General features: G+C 52.3%; 1 protein-coding gene across 1 annotated transcript in view; it reads left to right on the forward strand.

Annotated features, from left to right (window-relative positions):
• The window catches only part of NOL10 (nucleolar protein 10), an 88,583-nt gene extending 78,623 nt beyond the window's left edge, over positions 1 to 9,960 (forward strand). The window contains exons 20-21 of the mRNA XM_049652533.1: positions 5,662 to 5,764; positions 9,162 to 9,960. Coding sequence (XP_049508490.1) covers positions 5,662 to 5,764; positions 9,162 to 9,281 — 223 coding nt within the window. The 3' untranslated portion in view covers positions 9,282 to 9,960. The remainder of the gene's footprint in view (positions 1 to 5,661; positions 5,765 to 9,161) is intronic.
• Positions 9,961 to 11,886: the final 1,926 nt, after the last annotated feature.

The following is an 11,886-nucleotide window of genomic DNA, read 5'->3' on the forward strand; positions in this document are numbered from 1 at the left end:
CCGAAAGGGATTGAACTTTTGGAGACTTAGGAAGTCTTGATAAGAGGTCATAGCGAAACTGCTCTTCTGAGAGGCAAAAAGATGAGCCCCCAAAGCAGGGTGGGAGGGATGCTGGTCCAGGAGGAGTGGCGTGCCGGCACAAGAATGCTGTGTGGAAACGGAGAGAAGCGTGATCGGTGCGGGAGGGTGACCGGGGGGAGCAGCAGACAGGCCCCCCCACCCCCCGGCCCAAGCACGGGAGCCCGGGAACGTCGCGACGCTAAGATTAACACCATCAAATCTGTTTCCAGCCCCTCCACCCCGTGGTGTGCGTGCTTGTATACAGTAAAAGCAGTTCGTGTTTGTTGTAGAAAATAGAAATACAAAGTCCCTCTTTCTCAGAAACTATTAATGAAATATCTCAGTTTTAGGGAGAAAAGGCAGGGAGTAAGTGGGCCCCCAAGATCAGCTAACAGACTATACAGTATCCCAGTCACCAGTGATGAAGCCTGAACCGGGGGCAGCGAGAACCGGGCCGACTTCGAGCCACGTCACTCACAGACGGTCTAAGAATGAGAAAGGAAATGGGCGTATGCCACGGTGTTGTTCCGTCACTAATTTAATGGCAAAGGAGAAAGGAGTAGTCGGGTGATGTTGAACCGTGTGGCAGTGTTACCACTGAGATACGGAATACGGAATGAAAACCGGGTTTCAGGCTGAAAGTACTGAGCTGGGTATCCGCACGTCAAGTGCGCGGTGCCCAGGTGTCCTCTGGGTAATGTTCAGCAGACAGAGGGAAAGGGGGGGGGGGGGGTTGGCGAGACACAGGGCTGAGATCCCAGCTTTTACCGTGAGATCGAGACCGCGGTCGCGGCATGAGGAAGACCAACGTGTAGAGTGCGGGAGGGTGACGAATGGAGCCCCTTGGGAGCAACAGGGGTTTTCTCTTGAGTCCACGAGAAAAACCATCCACCTCTCTTTAGAAAAATGCAACTGCAAGCAAAATGCTGCATGTAAATTTAGAGATGGCACCGAACACACCGATAGCCGAGGGCGAAGAATTCCGATTCGGAGGACAGGCTAAGGGGAAGGTGGGTAGTAAAAATTACCGAGTAGTTTTCAGAAACGGAGGAGGAAAAGCGGAGAGAGCCGAGCGGGGAGGGTGTGGCGCGAGTGTCAGATGGGGCCGGAGGCCCTCGAGCCGGAGGTTTAAAAGGCCGTTAGGACGATGTCTTGCTGGGACTCGTTTCTGAGGCATCAGCCCAGATGTCTGATTGCGGTTGATTGATGAATGAATGGAGATAATAAATATTGTGAACAGTGCATATGGATGATTCTTCCAAGAAGTTTGGCAGAAAAAGGAAGGAGTCCAAGCCAATAACTCGATGGGAAAGGTTTTTTAGGCTCGAGGGACAGAATGTGTTAGTAGGCGGCGGGGGGGATTGACTGGCAAGCACACAGTGACCCAGGAGACGTAAGTAAATTGACAGAGCTGAATTCAGTGAGCAGTCAGGAGGAAGCGGCCAGGGCGCGGGTTAAGGAGACAGCCTCAGAAAGGACAGGGGGTCCCTCCTCAAAGACCCGAGGGGAGGCTGGCGGGATGGGTGGCAACAGTCAGGTTTGTAGCTAGAAAGTGGGGGCGTTCGTGCTGCCGGCCCCGGGCCGGGGTCTGGGCGCACCACGCTTTGGTGATCAGGGCGGTAGGGTCTCGGGGAGGCTCTGGAGGGGGGGTGCTGGGAGGCGCTGGAAGGGGGGACGGGGAGCCTGCAGGGGGGAGCTCCTAGAGCACAGCTTCCTCACCCCCTCCCCTCGGGGGAATACATATTCCCTGCCAGGCGGCCCTTCGGTAGGAAAGAAAGTGTTCTTTGAAGCACCCGGCCTGTGGTCTGCCTTGGAAATTCAAAGGTTTCAAAGACATTTCCTGCCTTGGAGGAATTCACCTTGTTCACCAGGTGCTTTTAGTAGCTCTTGGGAAGCCGCTTATCACACCTACGATTTTGTCCACTTTGTGGACGGACCCTCCAGCTCATTTCCCTCACTGGTCGTGGATGAGAGCGGAAGGCACGCGCTCTTCTTTCAATACAAGCGTTTTTTAAATCTGATTTTGAAAGTGATTTCATTCCAAAGTTGCACTTGGTAAAAAGAATCTTACTCAAGTTGATAGGCACTCAGGTGATACATAAGCACATTTTCATTGTGATACTTAAAAAGAGTGTAGACTAAATAGGCGAATCTCCCTTTGACCCACACTCCCTCCCGGAGGTGACTGCTGTCACTCACGCGTGGTCAGTGTTAGCTTTTTCCTGGACGGGAATGGGCCCTGCTGTAATCATATGGCGGTTGGACTTCTCACTTCATGCAGCAGGAAGTCTTGAAAATGTTTCTTTGTAAGTACGCGTAGGCCTACCTAGAGCTGCGTCGGTCTTTCATAAGGCGGATGGGCCGTCACATGGGTCACATTCCCGGATTCGGGATGGTTAGCTTGTTCCTTGCTCCTCTTCCCTTTTCCATGGTGATAAATATATACACACGTGCCGGAATTCCTTTAGAGGCTGTATGACCTGGTCATGGAACTTGCTGGATCAAAAGGGGTATGCGATAGATACGGCCATATTGCCCTCAAGAAAGGCCTTGAGCTCTTTGCTTCTTACCAGAGTGCCTATTGCCCCGCACTTGCGACAACAGTGGACGTTAGGAATCTTTTTAAAGTTGAACGAAGCTGATGGATGAGGTATCCAGACACCCTGGTTACTTCAGTTCACATCTGCGAAGATAGGGGCCTCGAAGGAGCACCTGCAGACAGAGAGCATCAGACTGTTTTCAGCCACCCATACGGTCTCTGTGAGTATCTGTCAGAGTCATTTGTTCTAAACAGAGTACGTAACGTCTGCCGTTTATCTGTAGATTCCACTTCTCCACTGCCGCCCTGTTCCCTTTGGTGTAGACTGTGGAGGAGTGAGTCCTTTGTTTTGAGTCAACTCCTCTCAGTGCTGTACTAACACGACGTGCCTCCACACAAAGTGATTTTTAAAAACTCAGTTGAGGTGCATTAGTTCTGGGGCATACAATAAATATCTGATCTGATGTTTCCCCTTGTACTTTGTGCCCCCCCCCCCCCTTTTTTTTTTAAAGATCGCCTTGCTGAGAATTCTGGTTCTTCCCCTCATCGCCCTGTCTGTCCTGTGCTGAGTAATTTCTTTCTTTCAACCTTTAAAAGCCCACATCTGTCTTCCTCACCAGTCCCCACACATTGGTGGGGGGGTGGAGGGAGGCTGTTCAGCTTGTGACAGTGAACTTTTTTTTCCTGAAATTCTTAACCTTACTTATTGGTGACACACGGTGTGGCCCTGTGCATTTTGTTCTGTTATAGTAGATGGTTTTCAGGTGTCTGTCTGCTTCTTGAATCGTCTCTGACTGAATTCATTCTCAAGGCGCTGGCTTAGGGATGGCTGGTTAGAGCCACGTACCGTAAACCGACTTTCAAAGGGAGGGCAGGGGCGCTTGCTTTAATGTAGAAATCTGCACGCTCAGTGCCTGTGTCTGATCTTGTGCCACGGCTCATTCTAAAACTCCGCTTGTCTTTCCAAGCAGCCCAGACAGAACAAGTTTTTACAAGTGCACATTGAAAGTACATTGAGAGGAAACCAGGATTTATAGACCCTCTCATGGAGGAAATAAGGTCATTCTTAAAAGAGTAGTAATTGCCCACAATTTACTTGAAAAGTCACTTTCTGCCCAAATTAGTGTTTTCCGTGTGCCACCCTGTCTCCAAGGCTCCGGAGCTATTCAGAAGCCACGAAAGGAAAGAACAGAAAACGGCACGAACAGGCCGAGGAATGTGCTTAGGCCAACATCACTCCCATCCACGCTGGAGTCCGTGTATGCTTCACGTCGGGATTCTTGTTAAAAAAAAAAAAAAGTAAACTAGATCTTAGCTCCGTTCCGTTTGTCATGTGGAAGCTTGTCATTTAGGAGACCCAGTGGACACGTTTCCTACACAAAACTTTACAAATCGGGTTTGGTGTGGCACACTCCTGGAAACCAGAACTTCTCAAATTGGAATCCTGGCTTTTAGACTTGAGTCCTTGTGTGGCCTGGGGCGACCAGTTAGCTCCTCGCCTCCCTTCTCGCCATCTATAAAGGATACATACTTGTGTCTCAGGGATGTTGAAAGGATTAATTAGTTCGTCTGTAAAGCGCTTTGAAGATGAAAAGTACTTTAAAAGTGCTTCTTAATAACATTATTGCTTAGAAAAGAGTGCCACTTTTATGCCAACCACTTCACGTCTCAAATTATGTAAAGAAGACCTGTTTCGTACATCACTACCAGTCGTAAATTGGAGATAAATCTCTCGTGGTGTGCACATCAAACGTTTCCTTCAGAATTTCAAAGGAGCCTCACTTTATCTTACGGGGCGTTTCGGAGCAGTGTTCTGCCCAGTCATTAGTGATGAAGATCGTATTTCAGGAAAAAGAAAACCCTGCACCCGGTTCAGCCGTCTTCCAATTCAGTCAGGTCGTTCAGTATTAACTTGAAAGGGAAGTGCGGTTACTTTTTTCGAGGCGGGAATAGAAGAGAGAACCACGTTCTTTCCTTCTTTCTTCCTCTGCTCCCCGCACCCGTTTCCATCACAGGCACCTGAGGGTGTTGCTGCTTTGCCGTTTCTCCAGGCGTTAGAGCTAATATTAAAACTTACGGGAAGTTTTTGTCTTTAAGCCTAACGCGGTTTTTTCCCCTCCGAACCAAGTTAACAAAAAGGGCCGGTGTTGTGATTTTCTAATAAAACGTTACAGCAACACGCAATGAAGCGTCACGTGTGCAAAATACAAATGGAACGTCTTGATCGTAAAGCCGGGGCACAGCGATGTTAATTATGCAGACGACAGAGAATTACGGGGCACAGCCAACCGTAACGGGGGCAGGAAGTACAGAAAGAGACTCTAGAAAAGTTTGGAATATATGATCGAGAAATGAAAGAAAATTTACATTTGGGGTAAGGTGCTTCGGGAAGAGTAATTCAAGTAAGAAATTGGAAGGAAAAGTCACCTGGAGAAATAGCAGTGAGCGAGTGGACTGAACCGGATAGAATTTGCCCTCGTCTGTGGTCAGACCGGTTCGTGGTTCGGGTTGTTCACTCGACGGGTGGTGAGTGTAGTCCAGGGAGCTAAGAGTGAGCGAAGGAAAAATCAGAATTCGCGTGGCCCTCCTCCAAGCCTCGATCTGAAGACTCGATCCGTGTGTTCGCTCCCTCGACGAGGTGAGGGAAACGCTCTCCTACCTTGTGCGGGCTTTAAATACGACACGCTTCGGAAGCCTACGTGCCGCGGACCATTACAGGAAATTACAGGCTTCAGAAATAGTGCTCCTTGGATCTTGGCTTCAGAAATGTGATTTAGTAAGATAAGCGGCGATCATTGAAAATCTATTTGGAACCACCACTTAAAATCCTAAGTTCGTGGCCGTTTGGGCAGCTGTTGTTTTTACCGCGTATCTACTGGGTGTGGGCAAAGGCTGAGCGCCCCTCATTCTTCCCGCGGTTGTGTTAAATGAGTGCCATTTTCGGCCTTTACCACAAGGGTACAGGATTTTCTCCATGTGAGCAGTGCTCATTAAAACTGGTTTCAAATGCTAAATCAAAACGTAATGCTAATTAACGTATCATTCTCTTAAATTTCCCACAGTAAAACGCTTGAAGATCGCTTGAAACTTGAGGCAAAAAATGGCACGTTGAGTATATCAGACACCACAGTTGGCAGCAAACAGTTGACGTTCACGTTAAAGAGGGTAAGTTTTTAGTGTTACGTTTTTTCATTCAAGAAAGGAAACTAGGCTTCCAGTAGAGCTGTGTGTGTGTGTGTGTGTGTGTGTGTGTGTCTGACCTCAGAACTGCCCTCCCAGGCTTTTCCCCTCGGAGGAACCGTGTTCCCGCGCTAGGACTTCTCCCGCAGCCACAGCCCCTCCTGGGTTCCTGGGTTCGGGGCAGGCACACAGCTTGGCCGAGGCAGAGGCAGGCGGGTCCCGGGGTCCCCGGGGGGACAGGGCAGCAGTGTGGTGTCTGGGTCACTGGGCTCATTCTGGTCTCTGGTCCCTGGTCCCTGGTCCCTGGTTTCCCTGTAAAGGGAAAGTCCTGACTGTCTGGGGCTTACACAGTTTGTGCGAAAATGAAAATAGGATGGCTCTGAAATTATGACTATGATTGTTATTACTATTTTTTTTTTTGGCTAAAAACAAAAGCACTAAGAAAGACCTAAAATGGCCCCATGGTTGAGTCAAGCAGAGGCTGTGAAACTCTTCTGGGGGATGCATCAATTAATATTTGATTTATGCCAGTTGTATAATTTGAGAAACCAAATTTTAACTTATTAAATCTCATTTTTACTTAGGAATAATTAGGGATTTGTGTAGGTTTTAATAGAAATCTCTGTCTCTACTAGGTGTGTGATATATTTAGGTAAAATCTCAAGTTTTCCCAAGACTTATATATATGCTTTAAAAAAAAATTTTTTTTTAACGTTTATTCATTTTTGAGAGACAGAGAGCATGAGCAGGGAAGGGGCAGAGGGAGGGAGACACAGAATCCGAAGCAGGCTCCGGGCTCCGAGTTGTCAGCACAGAACCCGACGCGGGGCTCGAACCCACAAACCGTTGAGATCGTGAGCTGAGCCCAAGTCGAACGCTCAACTGACTGAGCCACCCAGGCGCCCCATTTTTTTTTTTAAAGTAAACTCTGCCCACAATGTGGGGCTCGACCTCACGACCCCACAATCAGGAGTCACGTGCTCTACCAACTGAGCCCGCGCGGCGCCCCTCATGTATACTTTCTAATATGTGAATAGAATGGAAGGGGAAAGTTCATGCTTTCATATTATTTAAAATTGTATAGTGGCAAAAGTAGGATTAGGTCCCAAATCCAGTTTTCGAATTTCCTGTGCCGTAGTTCCTCCCTCATCAGATCCTTGGCGAGGCTGCTCCGGGTGGTCTCGCCTGCGCCCGTGTCCCCCCTTTCGTTGGGCCAGCCTGCTGGTGACTGTGGGAGAGCAGCCGGGGCAGGAGCGAGATGGAGAAGGAGAGGAAAACGTGGAGATGAGCTACTTGGCCCATAGATCGTAAGGGGCCGGTCACGTGGTGTGGACGTCTTCCAGGACGGCCTTTCGGAGAGAGGCTGGTGCGGGTCCCTTTCTGGATGGGGCTCCGTCTGCGGGACAGTCGTGGCTGCTTACAGACTCCTCAGGAGGCTCCTGCCTTGGTGGGGAAGGCCTGGCAGGGCCCCGCGCAGTGTGCGGCTGGAGAGGGAGGGGTGCTCCCGGAAGGGGTGCTCCCGGAAGGGTGCTCTTCCGCCAAACCCGTAGGGAAACGCCTGGGACGGACGTCCGTGTTGAAGCTGCAGAAACGCACCTAACTCACACGCTCCAGCGCACCGTTTACCTTTACTTGGTTCATCATTTCCCGAAATTGTTTGGATGAGACACTTTCGGGGATTCTTCTTAACATGAAGAAACAAAATATTAGATGCCCAGTGTTGACTGACTCTTCAGGGGTCCTGATCCTGTTACCTGGTGTGCCGTTAGGCGGGTTCCCTCGGGTTTTCTGAGCTTACCGTTAACAAGTGCATCTCAGATATCCGCTCTGGGGTGTGTGCCCGGGATACACAGAACAAGACAGATGTGGTCCTCGCCTCTCCAGTTCTCAGTCTGTCGAAAGAAGCACACCCCCATCATTGTGGTGGTGGCGGGGACCCCGGCGGAAGACAGAAGTGCGGTGAGAGGGTCCGCCGGGGCCTGACCTACACACGGGGGCCGGGGAGGGCAAGCGATGCGCAGGGTGAGAGCCCCGAGGGGCCAGGCGGGGCTCCAGGCTCAGGGTACCACCGAGGCAGAGTTCTTGCCTGAGGAGGGAGGCAGTCGGGCACGCTCGAGGGTGCGGACGAGGGCCCGCGTGTGTAAAACGGGATCCCGGGAGGAGTGGCGCCGGATCTGGCCGGAAGCACAGGGGGCCTGGTCCTGCGGGGCCTTGTGAGTGGGCCGTGGGTTTCTCCTCGGACCTAAGTGGAACCGTGGAAAGCCGTTGACAGGTATTAGCAGAAAACTGACCGTTTGTATTTCTAGAAACTGAGTGTGGCTGTTTTCCGAGGAGTAGTGGGCCGAAGGGGCCCGGAGCAGAGGCACGGTGGGCGCGGAGGAGCTCGGGACACATGGGACAGGAGCGTGCGGCAGGATTGATTTGGAATGGGCTCTGGGGAAACAGTGGTAATCAGAAAGAGAACTCAGGGACTCATTCGGAGCCCCCGTCTCGGAGGTTCCCAGAGCAGGGGACTCGACGCTTCGGGTCGTCTCTGCTTCCCCACCACTCGCCCACCTCTCAGCTCTGGTCGGGAAGTACTGAGTCGTACCAGCTGGGGGTGAGGACGGAGACTTCCCCTGAGGAGCAGAACACAGAGGAGTGTTTTCGGGGCGGAGAGCAACACGGGCCACCGTCAGGCAAGCCTCGTAGGTGTCTGTGAGGCGGCGCTTTTCAACTCGGAAAAATTAGGTCCCGGCAGCGCTTTCTCAGTTTCCCTTTTGTGCAGTCCCACCAGCTGAGAATATTTTCTGAGCTTTGCATTCAAGAGTTGGTACTGTCGGGCCCGTCAGATGTGATTTGGGAACCACACGGCTCTTCTCTCCACTGCGGATTCTGCGTCGAGGAAGCGCCGCTGAAAGCAGCGGGCCTCCCCGGGGGCCGGGGCGCCTTCGGCGCGGTCGGCCTGCTCGGCCCGCGAGCCTACCTGCGCGCTCGCCCCGCCAGGAGCTCGCAGGCCACTTGTCCGCCCAGCCTTTGTCGGTGGTTAACGGTAGCAAATCTCTGGCTTCCGAGGGGAGTTTGACTCTTGGGAAACAGCCGGAAAATCTTGGAACCAGTTCTGGCGGATGATACTTAACCGTGGGTGGGTTGAAATACACCGTTAGTACCTGTAAGTATTGTTTTGTTTTGGGTTTGGGGCAACGTAAATACGTGTTTTTGGCTTACGAGTAGGGCAGCATTGTGGGGGCAGAGTCCAGGGGCCAGACCATGTGCCCCGGGGTCCCGGGGGCAGTCTTTCCAGAGCCCCGCAGCGGGGCTGTGGCCGTTGGTGGTCTGCCGGTTACAGAAAGGGGGTATTGGGGTTCTCCTTCCTTCTCTCTCACTTCTCTTCCTCCTTCAGTCTGAACAGCAGAAGAAGCAGCAAGAGGCTGAGAAACTGCACCGACAGGAAAGGAAGACACTGCGTCGCTCAGCCGGTCACCTGAAGTCAAGACACAGACGGGGACGGCCATTTCACTGAATCTGGGAATGACCCAGTGGTCATGTGGTGCGGAAGGAGCGCCCGGACCGCTCGCCCTCGGGGTGCGTTGCAGACGGGGGAGCGCGCTCCGGAGGTTCCCGTGATCCCTTGGCGCCTCTGCAGGGTGAATGGCGGCCTGTCCCCGTGCTTCCGCGTCAGACTCCGCAGCCGCCCCCGCCCCCGCCGGTCAGTGCGTCGCCCCCAGGCTGCCCTCTGTAAGTCGTCGTTGCCGCAGTCGGTCTTCCCCGGGTTTTAATCAGGTGGAGCAGGTGGTGGTTCTTCCACGTTGTGAAACGTGTGCCGCGAGATGGGAAGTCACCGTGGGCTGAAACTGCAGGCTCTTCGTGGTCCCGGGACTTTCCTCCCTGCAGCACCTGCTGCCACTCACTGGTGACCCGCCCCGTCCCACCCGGCGCCCGGTGCCGGCCGGCTTCGCGGTCAGACGTTCGGACGCTTGTGGCTTGTACGTGTGTTAGTCTGGGACTTTTAAAAAAACATTCGTGTACCAAGAGAATATAATTTAGCGGTAACAACAACCTAAAACAGGAAATGGAAGCTACTGGTTATTCTTTTAACTGTTCACAAGAGTACAGATTTTTTTGTTTGTTTCTTAAGTGCAATTTGAGATAAACTGGCTGGAGAAAATATTTGTAAAAATAAATACTCTCATTTTAACGGCTTCTTTGAGACAGATCCGTTCTTTGAATTAATTTGAAAGTTAAATTTGGTTTCCCTAGTTTTTCAGGTACTCGTGGGATTTTGGAAGCGTGTTTCTTTATGCACAGCTGGAACGGGGGCTCTTTGGCCCACAAATGACAGAATCTTTCTGAAAATGCTGTGAGCACGAAGGCAAGGTGGAACGTGCGGAGGGCAGCAGGCTGCAGAGTGTGTAACTGGCCTCGGGGCCCCGGACTCAGCCCACTCTCCCCGCCTTCCTTTTCTTCCTCCTGTTGCCGCACGGTTCCTTATCCCTCCGGGTCTCCCCGGCTCACGTTCCTGGCCCATCCCCCCTCCCCCTCACATCTCTGTTGCTTCTGTGCAGACAGGTGTCCACTTCTGAGGCCCGAGAGGTGTGGTCTGCTTCCAGAAAAAAAGGTGTCTTGTCTTTGGCGTGTGAGTCCGTGTTGTGTGTATGTGTGTCTGTGGTGCGTGTGTCTGTGTGGTTTACGTGTGGGGACAGACTCTTCACCGGACGAGAGTCTTATTTATTGCCTGCACCCAGCCCAGCTCGTGCTCTGGGACCAGAGGCTTCACCTGTTTCCATCCCTGGAGCCACTGCTCTCCTTTTCCAGCTTTTTATCCCCTGAACCCCTTTTATGAACCACCTCCTCCCGAAGGAAGGGGCCTCAGCTTTTCTGCACTTCCTTTTCTCTGTTTCCCGTTGACCACTTCCTCAGAGAGGTCTCCAGAAGTGAGGCAAGGACACTGCTGGCTGCGGGTTTTCCCCCCAGGGGGTTGAGCAGACCTATTTCCTGGGGCCGGGTGCTTTCACACCTATACCTGGCCTTCCCAGGCCTCTCTTTCCCTTCTTGGGGGACACTCCCTGGGGGTGGGGAGCCAGTGTGCCACGGGGGCTCTTCTAAGATGGGGAGAGGGGGTCGGGGCCTCCCCGGGGTGAGGAGCTGGGGCGCTGGCCACAGAGCTGGCCCGACCGAGGGTTCAATCCCGACCCTGCTGCCCACCCACTCGGTAGCCTTTGACTGTTTATTTAACCTCTTTGAGTCTCACTCCCTCCTGTAAAATGAGGTTGGTGCTTCACGTTTGTGGGAATTAACTAAGGTACTTGTGTTAGGTGAGCATGAGCATGGGGCGAGGTTCTCGAGTGCCGCCCTTCCCTCACCTCTGCACACGTCCCTGTGGACTCAGCCGAGTTCTTAATACCGAGGTTTTTCCAGGGCAGGGCTGCCCCTCGCTCAGCTCTTGTCCTGGGGGATCCCCGAAAGGGCAGAGGGATCCGTGATGGGTGTTCAGGGAAAACTTACTCAGCAGGTCGATGTACAGATGCCCCCTCCAGGCCCCGGGGCCCCCTGTCGGGGCCTTAGAATAGCCCCCTCTCTTCCGGGTTGAGATTCTTCAAGTACCTGCCACAATCTTCTCCCTTCTTCGGAATGCAAGTTTCATACTTGGTAATTGTTTGGTTTGTGATGGATTACTTTCCAGCCCTACGTTGTGGGTCTCCACCAGAGAAGTACGTGCAGGGCGTTAGGGAGCCCGGGCACAGCCTAAAGATGGGGGCTTGGTTTCCACACCAGGACCGTCCCAGGGGCTACTGAGCGGTGATTTCTCCCCTCGTCCTGCTCCAGATGCCCCTCAGTCTCTAATATCCCTGACCTGATGCCTAAATGTGGGATTTTTATATTCTTTTTAATGTTTATTTACATTTTGAGAGAGAGAGAAAGAGCACGACTGGGTACAGGGCAGAGACAGAGGGAGACACAGAATCCTGCGAAGCAGGTTCCAGGCACAGAGCCTGATGTGGGGCTCGAACCCATGAACCATGAGATCATGACCTGAGCCGAAGTTGGACGCTTAACTGACTGAGCCACCCAGGCGCCCCTGTTTTGTTTTTTTTTTTTTTTTTTAAGCTTATTTGTGTATTTTGGGA

This window comes from Panthera uncia (assembly GCF_023721935.1).
Source record: "Panthera uncia isolate 11264 chromosome A3 unlocalized genomic scaffold, Puncia_PCG_1.0 HiC_scaffold_12, whole genome shotgun sequence".
NCBI lineage: Eukaryota > Metazoa > Chordata > Mammalia > Carnivora > Felidae > Panthera > Panthera uncia.